General features: G+C 43.6%; 2 protein-coding genes across 5 annotated transcripts in view; both read right to left on the minus strand.

The window, feature by feature from the left end:
• Nucleotides 1–817: 817 nt before the first annotated feature.
• LOC308328871 (kelch domain-containing protein 3-like) lies at nucleotides 818–1,819 on the minus strand (the record flags this gene model as incomplete). The annotated part of the gene is made up of 1 exon (XM_080782983.1): nucleotides 818–1,819. One exon carries the CDS (start codon nucleotides 1,817–1,819, stop codon nucleotides 818–820), a length of 1,002 nt encoding a protein of 333 aa, XP_080639109.1.
• Nucleotides 1,820–2,980: 1,161 nt separating this feature from the next.
• wdfy4 (WDFY family member 4) overlaps nucleotides 2,981–13,473 on the minus strand; it is an 89,506-nt gene continuing 79,013 nt past the window's right edge. For all 4 annotated transcript variants that reach the window (XM_080782731.1, XM_080782730.1, XM_080782729.1 and 1 more), the window contains exons 57-65: nucleotides 13,007–13,225; nucleotides 12,406–12,526; nucleotides 10,159–10,316; nucleotides 9,318–9,476; nucleotides 8,531–8,710; nucleotides 7,220–7,402; nucleotides 6,164–6,260; nucleotides 4,242–4,359; nucleotides 2,981–3,516 (exon numbers count right to left, since the gene is read on the minus strand). In XM_080782731.1, coding sequence (XP_080638857.1) covers nucleotides 3,453–3,516; nucleotides 4,242–4,359; nucleotides 6,164–6,260; nucleotides 7,220–7,402; nucleotides 8,531–8,710; nucleotides 9,318–9,476; nucleotides 10,159–10,316; nucleotides 12,406–12,526; nucleotides 13,007–13,225 — 1,299 coding nt within the window. In that variant the 3' untranslated portion in view covers nucleotides 2,981–3,452. The remainder of the gene's footprint in view (nucleotides 3,517–4,241; nucleotides 4,360–6,163; nucleotides 6,261–7,219; nucleotides 7,403–8,530; nucleotides 8,711–9,317; nucleotides 9,477–10,158; nucleotides 10,317–12,405; nucleotides 12,527–13,006; nucleotides 13,226–13,473) is intronic.

Genomic DNA, 13,473 nt, shown 5'->3' on the forward strand with positions numbered 1-13,473 from the left:
ATAGCGCCATGACTTCTGTATCAATCCGAATTTTGTTTGGAAGCAAACAGTCACTTTAAATTATAAGTTGGACGTTTATTACTTGAGCTCATGGGAGAAGTAGGCTACATTAAACAGTCAGGTCGGTTGTCAAATGGAGCAGGGAGAGAGCATAGCTACATACAAAGAGAAGAGGGGAGAGAGCTTCTGTCATAGGACCAGGCTGTGCTCAATTCAATTTAAAGGATAATAAAACATAATAAAACCAGGTCTGTGTCATGACTCAATTCAGAATTTCAGAACATATTGTAAGGTCACTTCCAAACTTCCCTGTGGATCTTGCACATCATGTTTTGACACCAGTCTTGATAAAATATGGAGGGGTGGCAGTCTGAGATTATGAATCGACAAAACAATCACAATATATGAAAATATTCTGGGAGGTACTTCCTTGGGTCTACTGGTAGCTCAAGCAGTTTTAGTTCTGATCAGTCCAGTGGTTTGTGAGGTTATGGACACTCACAGAGCAGGAAACACTGAAGGTGTGGAGTTTGCAGGTTCAATGCTCACTTTACTCACTTGGCCTCAATGACAAAATCAATGGCAAAATAAACACCACATTTAAAGAAAATTACACTCTGAACAAACAGTAAAAGTCCATAGTCTTGGCTGCCATATGATATCATTTCAAAAGCCAGACTTGAGGGGCTATAGCGCCGCTCAAAAAACCAACAAAAAACACATGGTCTCCAACTATTCAACGTTTTCCTCTTCCATCCCCAGTTCTCCTTTACAGACTGTATCCTGAAATCTAGAACTTACTTGTTCTCTGGCGTCGTCAGTCACTTTTTCTGTTGCCGTTTCCAGTCATGGTTGCCAGTTCCCATCTGATGTCGTGTGGGAGTCCGGACTCCTCCAGACAGTACCGAATAACTGCTAGCTTGCATAACATCTTCAGAGTAGGACTTAAGTCTAAGATGTACAGGTTGTCAGGCATGCCTCCTCCATAGAGGATGACACGCTCTCCCACCATGCAACAGCACATCCAATACATCCGACCTGTCAGACGTTTGCCCTTGGGCACAACCCTCTTCCACTTCAAGGTGTCTGGGTTGAATTTCCACAGATCAACACAGTTGCTGCCACCAAATATGTACAGCTCTCCCTTGTAGGCAAAGGCTGAATGACCCCAGCATCGCTCTTCAAGAAGCTGTGCAGAAGGTTCCGCGCTTAGCCAGTGGTTGGTCTCCGTGTCGAACACGGTGAAGTTGTTGTACCATTGGCCCTTAAATACAAACATCTTTGTCCCGATGATAGTAGAAGAGTGACATTGTAAAGCAGGTGGCGGAGTACCTGTGGCGTCAATTAAAGACCAGACCATTGTGTTGGTGTCCAGCTTGTAGATAACATTGGTGTACCTGGACAGCTTGGTGTACCCTCCATAGATATACATAACATTTCCCAAGACACAGGCTGAGTGGCTGTACCTCACTCCTGGAACAGTCCCAGAAACCGTGGGCTTGGACCATCCGTGGGTGTAGACGTTGAATGCATAAAGTATGTCGTAGTGCTCCCATTTGTTGGTAGTCCATCCGCCGCAGATGTAGATAATGTTGTCTATCAGCACAACGCTGTGGCCCCAGCGAATGGAGGGAACCTCCCCAGTTGTCACCGGGGGCAACTTTGTCCAGCGCAGAGATACTATGTTGAAGATGTGCACCTCAATGTGAACCTTGTTCTCCCAGTACCCTCCGAAGGAATACACCTTGCCCCCCATCGCCACAGCAGCATGGTCATCTCTGTTCAGTCCTCCTTTCAGGTGCACTGTCAAGCACAACATTTCTATACCAGTGCAACCATTTGTGAAAGACAAATTACCCAGTGACCGTTGGGCAAAATGATGCTTGCTCCCGATTGCACGCTACCGCTTTATATATACACCACGGCACAAATGTCATGCACAGACATCGTGAAACCGACACTGTGAGTCAGGGAAGCTGATGTCTGTTGATCTCCCAATTATAGCAAATTTGTCAAGTGGCAGATCTTCCTCCTTTGATGCCGTCTCCTGGGTCCCAGATGTAGGGGGTTGTAGTTACCTTGCCATGATGTAACTCCAAAAAGTGGGTGACACATCTAAAATAGTTGCTCCATTGGTTAGAAATTGATTATTCAAAATATGGTCTTGTTATTCAGGCAAGAAATGAAATCGTAGATTGTCTTGAAGAAATGAAATGTGTAGATTGTCTTGAAGAAATGAAATGAAATGTGTAGATTGTTTTGAAGAAATTAAATTCGTAGATTGTCTTGAAGAAATTAAGTAAAGCCTACCTACCAAAAAGTGACCATGGTCTTATGGACCTTTCAAATGACCAGGTCCAGGAAAAATATTACACACACACACACACACACACACACACACAAGCTAATTCATTAGCTAAGCTAACACATACCTGCAGAGAGTGTCTCTACCCACCTGGAGTTTGGTAGGATGGAGACTTCTGCTTCCACACAGTCTTGTTGGAAGCTTTTTTCACCATCCTGGTAAAACACTGACAGGTCCATGTCCAGTAACATTACATCCCGAGTTGTTTATTTTACCTTTTTTTGTTTGTTTAACTAAACTAAAACGTACAGTACTTCTTGTTGGGGGGTGTGTGTGTGTGTGTGTGTGTGTGTGTGTGTGTGTGTGTGTGTGTGTGTGTATATATAAAGGGGCAGGGCGCGACAATTTGAGGACTTAAATAGCCCGCCTCCTCCGTCCCTGCATGCTTCCTAGCAGGCTAGCTAGGCTTGATGGCTCATGGAGGACACCTGGGCCTGTTGCCTGCAGAGCCTACAGGTTCAGTGTGAACAGAATCACTGTGGAGACTCAGAGAAGGCACATGCATGGTGAAGTCACATAGTTCTGGTGTCTGGCTGTATAATGGAACCTGTCCTGACTTCCATGAAGGAATCCCAGGCAGTTGATATTTCACACACGAGTACTTACACACAACAGAACAATAAAACAATTATAATTTAATTATAATTCCATCAAATTATTTACACATACGCATTACAGAATCACACAGCTTCCCTCCATTAGAATACAGTATACTGTTCTGTATCTTTAAAATACGTAAACATAATTCATATGTGCAATCTGGAAGGATTTTAATTGTACTATTCTATAGACTCTTAACAAAATGACCAAAATATGAACAAATAAAATGTGTTCAGTACAGTATAAGATTGCCTTCCCTGAAAGCAAATAACAAAATCCACACAGGCTAAACCTACACGTCCATTCATCCATTCGCTAAATGATTCATAGTTACAGTATAGGAACCAAAATGGACCCTTATGGGGCTGTAACTGAGTGTGTACACATGGAACAAAATGGACCCTCACAGATCAGTTAACTCTGAGAGCAGTACAAATAAAATAGCTTGTACCACTCCCGAGAGCCACTGCCGCAGCAATGAATGCCATCACTCGCAGGTCCAGATGTAGACCCTGCCCCAGGCGTCACCTGCCAACAGAGTAGCATGGCTCCTGCAGAGAGACAAGACAAGCACATGCGGATTGGAGGACGAACAGAAGAATTCATTCTCCGTAGCGCCACGGACCGTGTTGCTTGCCTGTTCTTTACGGGTGATAACGTATAGCATTGCATGCTGCCAGGCTGACTGCAGAGACCTCTCATCTCCAGATTCTCATCTCCAGATTTTTTCACAAATGAATAACTACAGGATAGAATAAAAATCATTGGCCTATCTAAAATGATGACAGTAGGAGACTAAAATGCAGGTCAATTGAGTCTCCACCGGTCATCACATTATTGGCAAAAACTAAAACATCTCCATGAATTCAAGGCTTCATGGGGTGTGTAATTGATAGAAAATAAGGCATTTTTTCTGTGAACTACGTCGTAAATACCCCGCAAAGAAACATAGGTCTATTTCGTCTCTGTCGGGTGGAAATGTCCAAAACTGTTACTTTTCAGGACTCAAATAGCAAAAGTAGCAGATCTAAAAACTTGAGCCACCTTTCGAGCATGTAGATCTGCTGCTTTTGATAGTTTTGTGTGTGACGCTGTCATGTGTTCAAGTAGGGCGTTAAAATAAAAATAAAACTGAGATGGGACGTTCCTGCCCGACAGCAACCGTATACTATACACTGTAGAGGTGAGTGAGTGAGTGTGAGTGTGAGTGTGAGTGTGTGAGTGAGTGAGTGAGTGAGTGAGTGAGTGTGTGTGTGTGTGTGTGTGTGTGTGTTACCTGGACATGGCCAGTGCAGTGATGGCTGGGTTCATCTTATAGCGGCGCCCAGACGTGGACTGACTTCGGTTGAGCTCTCGACACAACACCAGATGTCTCTCCCAGCAACCACTCCCCACTGCAGAGGAACCAACCATACCAACAAGATGTTTAAGCCCATGTCTACTGTATAATGCATTATGAACTTACTTAAAATGCATTATGGTGATTAATATTATAAGACACCATGAAGCTGTCATTGGGTTCTCTAAGTAAAGCAGAGAAAGAAAAGTGAAAAACAGAATTAAATGTATGCACGTGAATTTACTGTGTGAATTAACCACCCCCAGCCTTCGTTTTGCGGGGAGAGCTTTTGCTCAAAATAGCCGATGTGTCGCATGCTTGTAGATCTGCTATTTCTCAGCAAGCAAAAGCTTTCCCCCACAATATCAGAAAAGACACTAGTTAAGTACAGAGCCCTGGGGGACTCCGGTCAACCATACAGGGCAAAAGTGGTTAAGCACTGGTGTTTATTCTGTGGTCAGCCGCCTGTTAAATGGAGGAAAGAATCCCTCCAATATATCCTCTCCCGATGCCTCAGTGTTACGCAAAGACTTGTTCCCAATGTAATTTGCCAAGTGTAATACTCCTGTGAGGTGTCGCGAGGCTGTAACCAATGTATGCCAAATTGGATTTGTGTATTATTGCTTTCTAAATTACACGCACACACACACACACACACACACACACACACACACACACACACACACACACACACACACACACACACACGTCAGCAGAATTACTCATCAGTGTTTACTGCCTCCATGTTTAATAACTTTATAACAACATAATTCCTGCTAGGTCTTAATGCTAGCGAGGGATGTGGGCCAAGCATTATAAACTTTCATCTGGAAATCTTCCGCACAGAGTACCTCGCACGGTATGAGATGAGCGCTTTACGAATAATCACCCTACCACACTTCTGAAATTACAGGTCTATCAAATATTGTCTCTGTTCGGGTGGAAACCTCATTATGTCCAAAACTGACATTTCAGGATTCAAATAAAAAAAGAAAAAAAAATGCAAAAGTAGTAGCTCTATAAGTCTGAAGCTTTCGAGCTTACGGATCTGCTACTTTTCTATAGGGATACTTTGTATAGGGCATTCATTCAAAAAATTATTTAAAAATATATTATATTTCTGAATGACAGTGACGTAATGCAAAAATAATAAGCTCATTATTTTATTATTTTATTTTTTGTATGGTTGCATTTCTTTCAAAGTTGTCCCTCGATCTACAACACTTTTTATCCTGTATTTGTGTATTTGTGACAATATTGATTGAAGCTGGATTCAAACTCAGTTGTGCGCCGGCGTCGTGCATTGAAATATAAGCTCACAGAATGTCGCACCATGACCTTGTAGATCCATCGGATCTTCCACGCGCGACCCGATGCACAACCGAGACTCTGCAGCAGTATCCATATTTCACCAGTTCTTGCATCCTTGTATTGGCTGATTTTAAAATGGCATTAGCTACATCTAAGACCATTATGTACCAAAATGTAGTTTGAGCTCCTCAGACAAAGCTCTCCTAATCACTCCACGTTTCAGACACTAAACAAAAGGAGATGGTGCATTTGCATGAAGAGCTCCGACTCTCTGGAATGCCCTCCCTGTGGCGATCAGGCTCACAGAGTCCGTGCTCCGGTTCCAATCCCTCCCCAAAACTCACTTTTAGAAAGCGGCCTTTATTCCCCAAATGTTTTAACCTACTGTGTCCCTCTGCATTAGCTGTTAAGCACTTTGTAACTTTGTTTTGAAGGGTGCTATATGAAATAAAAGCTATTATTTAGCTATTAAAGCTATTTATTCATTTTATTATTTGCATGTCCTGTTGCGGCGCCTCTTGACACATTTAAAGGGACGGTTGCATTACCACGTCTCTCTGTCTGCGCGGGATGCTCTCGCCCTGGAGACGCGGGCTCCTCCGGAGGGCCAGGTAATTGTGCTCTGGTGTACTCCGTCCTCCATATCTGTGTGAGAGCGACACAGAACGAGTGGCAAAAAATAAATCAGACATAATTCAACATAATAAACGCGGGCGTGCACACATGCGCGCGCGCGCACACACACACACACACACACACACACACACACACACACACACACAAGGTAATAATAAGATAATAATGATCCTATTTGTGAATATAGTGTGTGGATTTGGCGTGGACACCCGTTGCCACCTGAGGCCCAATTTAGAGTTTGCGGCTCTGATTGCAAGAGATGCAGCATCTGCTTATGTTAATAATAACCCCAAAATGTGCACGCACAAGCACGGACGCGCGCACATGCGCGCACACACACACACACACACACACACACACACAATACCATATGCCGTTATTAATGCGTTGGTTGACAGCCAAAATATCTGCAGTGCTTACACGCCAGTATAATGACTGCCATATTTGAAACAATACAGTACGCTGTAGCGTCTCATTCTGAGCCATTATTCATATGGATTCAATTTAAAAAGACAGACATTCCCCTCTCATCACGTACCATTTCACATTCAAGGAGCCCCAATTTGGTTTATAGACACGTGGCCACGGACCCCCCCCCTCTCCCCCCTCTCCCCCTCCCACCCCCCCCTCCTCATTTGAGTTGTGCCCCTTGGACCCCAATGTTCACTGTAAACTCCTCAGTGTTCATTTAAAGGGAATTAAGGGATATTTCACTTTCAAACATGTTTGGGGTCATTTACTCATTGACTTGTGGTCTTTGCGGTTTCACCCCCTCAAGGACCTCTCCCCAGAACCAGTGCTGTGTACAGTAGCCTACACCGTATACAGTATAATCCTAATTAAGGTTGTCCCGATCCGTTTGGAAGTCGGGGGCCGATCACGCCATTTTCAAATGATTGGAAATCGGATCGGGAGCTAAATAACGTGAGCTAAATAATCCTAATATGTGGCACACAGAACCGACGCACCCGTATGATGCCGTCCTGGCAGCCGGTGACGATGGCGTTCCTGGCGTCCCACTCGTGTTTCTGGGTGAATGCCACACACAGGATGTCCCCCTGCGGGCCGCACGAAGTGTCCGTCCAGGCCAACAGTTGACCCTTCATGGTCCACAGGTAGAGGAGGGGTCCCGCACACGACGCAATCTCACCCTGTGGGGGGGGGGAGTCACGGGGGTAACGGCAGGTTAATGCATGTGCAGACACGTAGACAAACAGGCACACACACACACAGGAATGACTATCCTCCCTTCCTCCTGCTGGGAGGTGAACGGGGGAATAACATGAAGGGGAATAACAAACGTAAGAGAGAGAGACAGAGAGATACAGAGAGAGAGAGAGATTTAAAACATGCTATTTATTTTTATACTTTTAACCCAGGCTGATTCTACAAATGCCTTCTAAATCAGTAGTTCTCAAACTCTTTTGTGCGAAGGAACCCCAAAACCATACTGTATGTAGTTGGCTGTAAAATGCAATAATTATTCAACTCAAGATTTATTTTTAATGTTCAACAATAGCAGATTAAATCTGCCATTTTAGAGAACCAAACAACCACTGTTCTAAATCTGAAGTTTTCTGAGAAAACTGTATGTATATTGCTAATCTAAAATGAAACAGATGCTTTCCCGGTTTAATGGGTCAAGTTATTACTATTATTATTTTAACCTTTATTTAACCAGCAAAAATATTGACACGTAGGTCTCTTTTACAAGAGACAACTGCCCAGAGGAGGATAGGTTACACACATTTCCCAAAAGACTGAAAAAATCCTCCAGCATTTTAGTTAGTTTTTGTTTACATATTTCTTTAATCTAGTAGGGCTATACGGTATCTTTAATTACACAAATTCTCCATTTCTTTGGCAATGTAAACCCCTGCCAGATATTCCCCTGCCAGTAAAACCCATTTGGTTTTAATTTAATTGAGAGAGAGAGAGAGACAAAGAGAAATACAAAGAAAGAGAAAGACAGATACAGAGATAGAGAGACGGACGGACGGAGACATTAGAGAGGACACCTCATAAAATTTCACTTTTACTTAACATATATACTGTATTTAATGACTTTATAGTTAAAAAGATTGCTTGTAGATAGGCTATATATAGCACTATTTTCGAAAATGCAAATATACGACCATTTTTAACATAGAAATGATTATGACGATTATGGAAAAAAAAAACAATCATCTAAAAAAAATGCGATTAGGCGTGTTAATATTGATGTACCAATGGTGACATGCAGGCGGCCTGCTAACTCCTCATGGTATACACAGACTCACTGAGAGCTCGTTGATGGCCAGCGCGGTGACGGGGGTCAGGTGACCTGCCAGCTGGGTGACATAGGCCAGCTCGTCAAGGTCCCACAGGATGCAGGTGAGGTCCGCGGAGCCGCTGACGATGACACTGTGGACGTCCGACACCGCCAGGCACGTCACCGCCGACGTGTGACCGTACAGCGGCTGGACACAACAAGATGAGAGAGAGAGTGTAGTCTTAAGGACAATTCCTACTCCAGTTAAGGTGAACCCCCGAAAACTACAACATGACGCCACGCCGCGGCGGTAAGCGATTCACCGCTCACCCAAACACACTTCTTTTGACTAAGCGCCGCTTCCATATCACCTAAAACTGGAGTATAAATAGGCCTTTAGTATTATAGTTGCTCCATATTGCTCTACATTAACTTTTCTGTTTTTCTCCAGTAAATGAACACCCCATTTGATCACACTACAGCGTGGCACCAAAGCAGATGTACAAGCTCAAAATCTGGCAAGGTTGATTTTTGAGCTTGTCCATCTGCTACTTTTGATTATTTTGAGTAACAGATTTCCCCTCGACAAGAGACGAAATAACTCACAAAAACACAAGCTAAAACACACTAAAGTCCAAGACAGTTAGACCATGAATGGATTATGAGAACTACAAACACCAGAGCCAAATAAATGTAATCTTTTTTATATGAGTGAATATTCTATTTTGATGTACAGTGTCGAATACTAGTTTTGATTTAGAAATATTTGATTATTCTGTGAAACCCCTGACACACACACACACACACACACTTACCCGTCTAAGTTTCATGTGAGAGAGCTTGTCCTTGCTGACCGCCACGTCCCACACGCAGACCACGCCGCTGGTTCCGCCCGTGACCACGGTGGCGGGGTCGGGACACGCGGCGCACAGCGTCGGACCCCAGTCACACAGGCGCTCACACACGGCGAAGGTCTGCAGGAGGTGGGACACATCATGCACGTGTGTTACAACATGGACCAGCGCTGCGTGCAACATTGCGTGACGCATTGCATATGCATCATGTCGAGTTGCACTTCATTATCCCATTTAGACCAGACATTGAAATAAAAATTTAAAAGATTTTTACGATATTTCAAAAATAGCAGATCTACAAGCTATGAGCTTGTAGATCTGCTATTTTTCAATAGCTAAAGTATAACATAATGCTTAGTTAAAACACCGAAAGGAGTTCCCGTCCAGAATAGGTTAATTACTGTACAGCCTGTAAATAAACTAAGATAAACCCAATGGCTGCGCTGTTTGTGAAACAAGCTTCTAAATGATCTGAAACCCTTCACTTGTACTTTTTGTGGTAAAAGCGCTCAAACTTTCTTCTTTCCTGCCTTGATCTCCTTATCCTCCCCACCCTTCTCTCTCTTCTTCCCTCCATTGTAATTCTTGGGAAAAAAATAACACGATGAGAACTGTGGACAAAACGAATTTCACCCACATTTTTTACTTCTAAAACTGTGACGTGTCAAAGTTAATATAGAAGGCAGTTGTTTTTGTACAAATGGAATATAATTGGCCGCGGGGCGGGGCAACTTTTTATTCTTTTTACATTAACCACTTGAACCCATATAGTGTCGCTATTTTGAGGAGAATACGTATGTACCTTCTCTGTGGCGTAGTTTCCAAAAGCACAGGAGTTGTCCGGATAGCCCCAGCCGAAGTAGCAGCTGCAGAGTGGAGACAGGAGAAGCGTGTTCCTATCCAGCACCAGCATCTCTTTCTCCAGACACAGGATCTGACCCACCGGGCCTTTGGGGCGCTCTGCACCGAGGGAAGACAGGGTGTGTGAGTGTTAGGTTGAGCTCTGCACTGAGGGAAGACAGGGTGAGAGTGTTAGGTTGAGCTCTGCACCGAGGGAAGACAGGGTGTGTGAGTGTTATGGGAGCTCTGCACTGAGGGAAGACAGGGTGTGTGAGTGTTATGGGAGCTCTGCACTGAGTGAAGACAGGGTGTGTGAGTGTTGTTGAGCTCTGCACTGAGGGAAGACAGGGTGTGTGAGTGTTAGGTTGAGCTCTGCACTGAGGTGTGAGTGTGGTGTCGTGGAATTCTGGATTAATCACTAATTGATGAGGCAATAGGACTCAGCGACAATATTCGAAGTGGTGATGGTTATGCTTTTATGTAACGTGATATCATGGTAGAAGTACATTAGACACAGAGCCGGACACCGAGCACAGACCAGAGCTGCTACAAAGCTCTTGGCTCCTACAGGCAAGAAGTTTGTTTGTAACTCGCCACTTATAAACAAAACACACAGAAAAAGAAGAAAAAAAGTTGTGTTAAAAACACGAGCAGAGCAAAAAAAAAGAAAATATTTGAGTGACCTCATTCTGCCTGTGGTCTATACCTGAATAAACTTGCTCAAATAAAGGTAATTGCTCTTCAAATCCATCACATTAAAGAGTTTGGTGGCTCGGTGTAAACTTGTACTGGCTATCATTAGATTGACCATAGAAAACTGGGCAATTAAACAGCAAAATCCCAGGTTACATCACAGCCAGGCTTAGGCCTCAGGGGTGTATATAATGTGCATCCTCGACAGTGTGTGTGTGTGTGTGTGTGTGTGTGTGTGTGTGTGTGTGTGTGTGCGTGCGTGCATGCGTGTGTGTGTGTGCGCGTGTGCGCACACAGACAAGTTTGTCTTGCTGTAATTGTGGCTGTAATTGATCTATTCATGCAGGAACAGGCAGAAGTCATTATATTCCATTGCCAGCTTTGCCACAAAGCGTCCCCAGAAAGGGAGAGGTACAGTGTAGCGTTGCTGCATATTAGTGCAAAGAACACCCTCCCCTCTATTCATCTCTATCTCCTTATTGATCTGATCAGACACTCTGAGATTTAATATGAAATGTAATATGCAGGAATCCCCTCTCTGAGCATTCAGGAGTTTTTCATCTCGTCTCGCTCAGTAGCCTTTAGGGATATTCAGATTATTAAGTAGGACTCGGTGTAACAGTCATCTCCATATTGTAGCATCACATGCACCCCCTCCCCCCCAGCATGGTGTAAATTAATCTATGGACGGCGCCAGCCTCCTCCAATGGCTCCCAGTGGACTCTGTATATAATAACTGACATCAAACGGTGGGAAATAAAATAATGGCGGCGCAATGTGAAAATGCTATGGAATGAAACGATGACTGTAATGGATTGAATTTAGGGTTCTCTGAAAAAGAATATAAAATAAAGTGCAACACTGAATCATCATTTTGGACAATCCATTGCATGAATTGTTATTATTGTCGTTATCATTATAATTATAATTATTAAGTGTCTGGATGAGCTTTTCTTGACTAATTTAAAAGCTACGATATGGGGCTTATTTTAATGAATATATTTTTATTTTAATGAATCTCTATGGTTAGAATATGTCAATACAATATACTGTAACTACAGTACATCTGCAGTGCTTGGAGGTGTACACGGGACACATTTACACCCTGGTGTCACGGCCCTGGCTGAGTGTCAAAAAAGTTATTTGAAGCGGACGGCACACCGGTCTGAGCACTATGGACTACTGTATATCTTGCACCAGCCCTTATCCCTACAGTCTATGATCCATAAACATGTTGCCATTTTTTACTATGTTGAAAAACCTTTTAATATAGTTAAAATGGCCGAACTACAAGTGTCAATGTAGATCCGGTAGTTGAACCATTTTTAAATGTTTTAAAATGGCAAAGACGTTTAGGGATAAGGGGTAAGGGGTGGCACAAGATAGGGCCCCAAATCTTTATTGTAGTTCGGACTGTTCCGGACATCGTTGCAATTACCTCTCTCTCTCTCTCTCTGTCGAGAAAGACAAAGACATGGATACATAATGGACATAAAAGGTATGGATATAGTTTTACCTTTGAATAGCTGACCATTGGGCTTGACTTTATCCAGTCTGAAGAAGAAGGGAACATGATGAGGAGGTGAAGAGCCCTCTTTCTTGGAGCCATTGCGAGGTGGGTGGGGCTTGGTGAAGAGCTGAGGGAGAACGTAACCCATTAAGACCTGAGTCCCATTCAAAGAAATGTCTTCTGAATGCTATATCAGCAGTGCTCAAACTTTTTCATGTCAATGACCGCCAAACAAAATTGTTCCAGGGAGCAAATATTTCCTTTGAAAAAATGTATACAAAGATTTCCATAACTGGCAGATCTTCAGGCAGGTAGGTAGGTGACAAACTTTCAGCCAATCAGGAGAGAGTAAGCATTTATTAGTTTCATTTTTACAGTTTTGTCTGCTCATATTCTTTGTGTCGTCACTTCACAAATTCACTCGTTCAATATGTATCCTGATTGGATAAAATTGGTATCCCAACCGTAAAATTCATTTTCTGTCTTCTAAAGAGCTGTAGAGACCTGGAAGACTCCCGTTACTGAACAAACACTGAGTACTATCAGCATAATAGAGCTATACTAACACATGCAGGTCTCGTCCGTTAAAACTCTGTATGGCCTATACCTGCTTTGGAACCTGGCCAAAGTTGCTGACATATCCCAGGATGGTGCTCCTGATGAGGGGGTCGGTGGGGCCGCCGTGCGCCCCTCGGTGCTTCTGGGCGTAGAAGTACGGGTGGAAGGTGTTGGCGCTTTCCTCCGCCGCGGCGCCTTGCTGGCGGTGGCCGAAGATCAGGTCGATCCACTGGTGGAGGTGGGAGCTCACATGGTCACTCTCCAGGGCCTGAGGACCACACACACACACAGACACACACACAGCAGCAGAGTAGAGGAGAGACCCCCGGATCATTGTAGGAAGTAAAACTCTAATTTATGTCGTCGCCGAAACCTCCTATCTCCATATTCTAAATGTTTGTGTTTTTTCCGTACATTGATGTCTTTACTTGATCGTGCTACAGTGTCACACAAAAACATCACAAGCTCAGAACGTGTTTGTGACGTGTTTCGAGCTTGTCCATCTGCTATTTCTGC

Source organism: Protomyctophum bolini, assembly GCF_963924005.1.
Source record: "Protomyctophum bolini genome assembly, chromosome: 14".
NCBI classification, from domain to species: Eukaryota; Metazoa; Chordata; class Actinopteri; order Myctophiformes; family Myctophidae; genus Protomyctophum; species Protomyctophum bolini.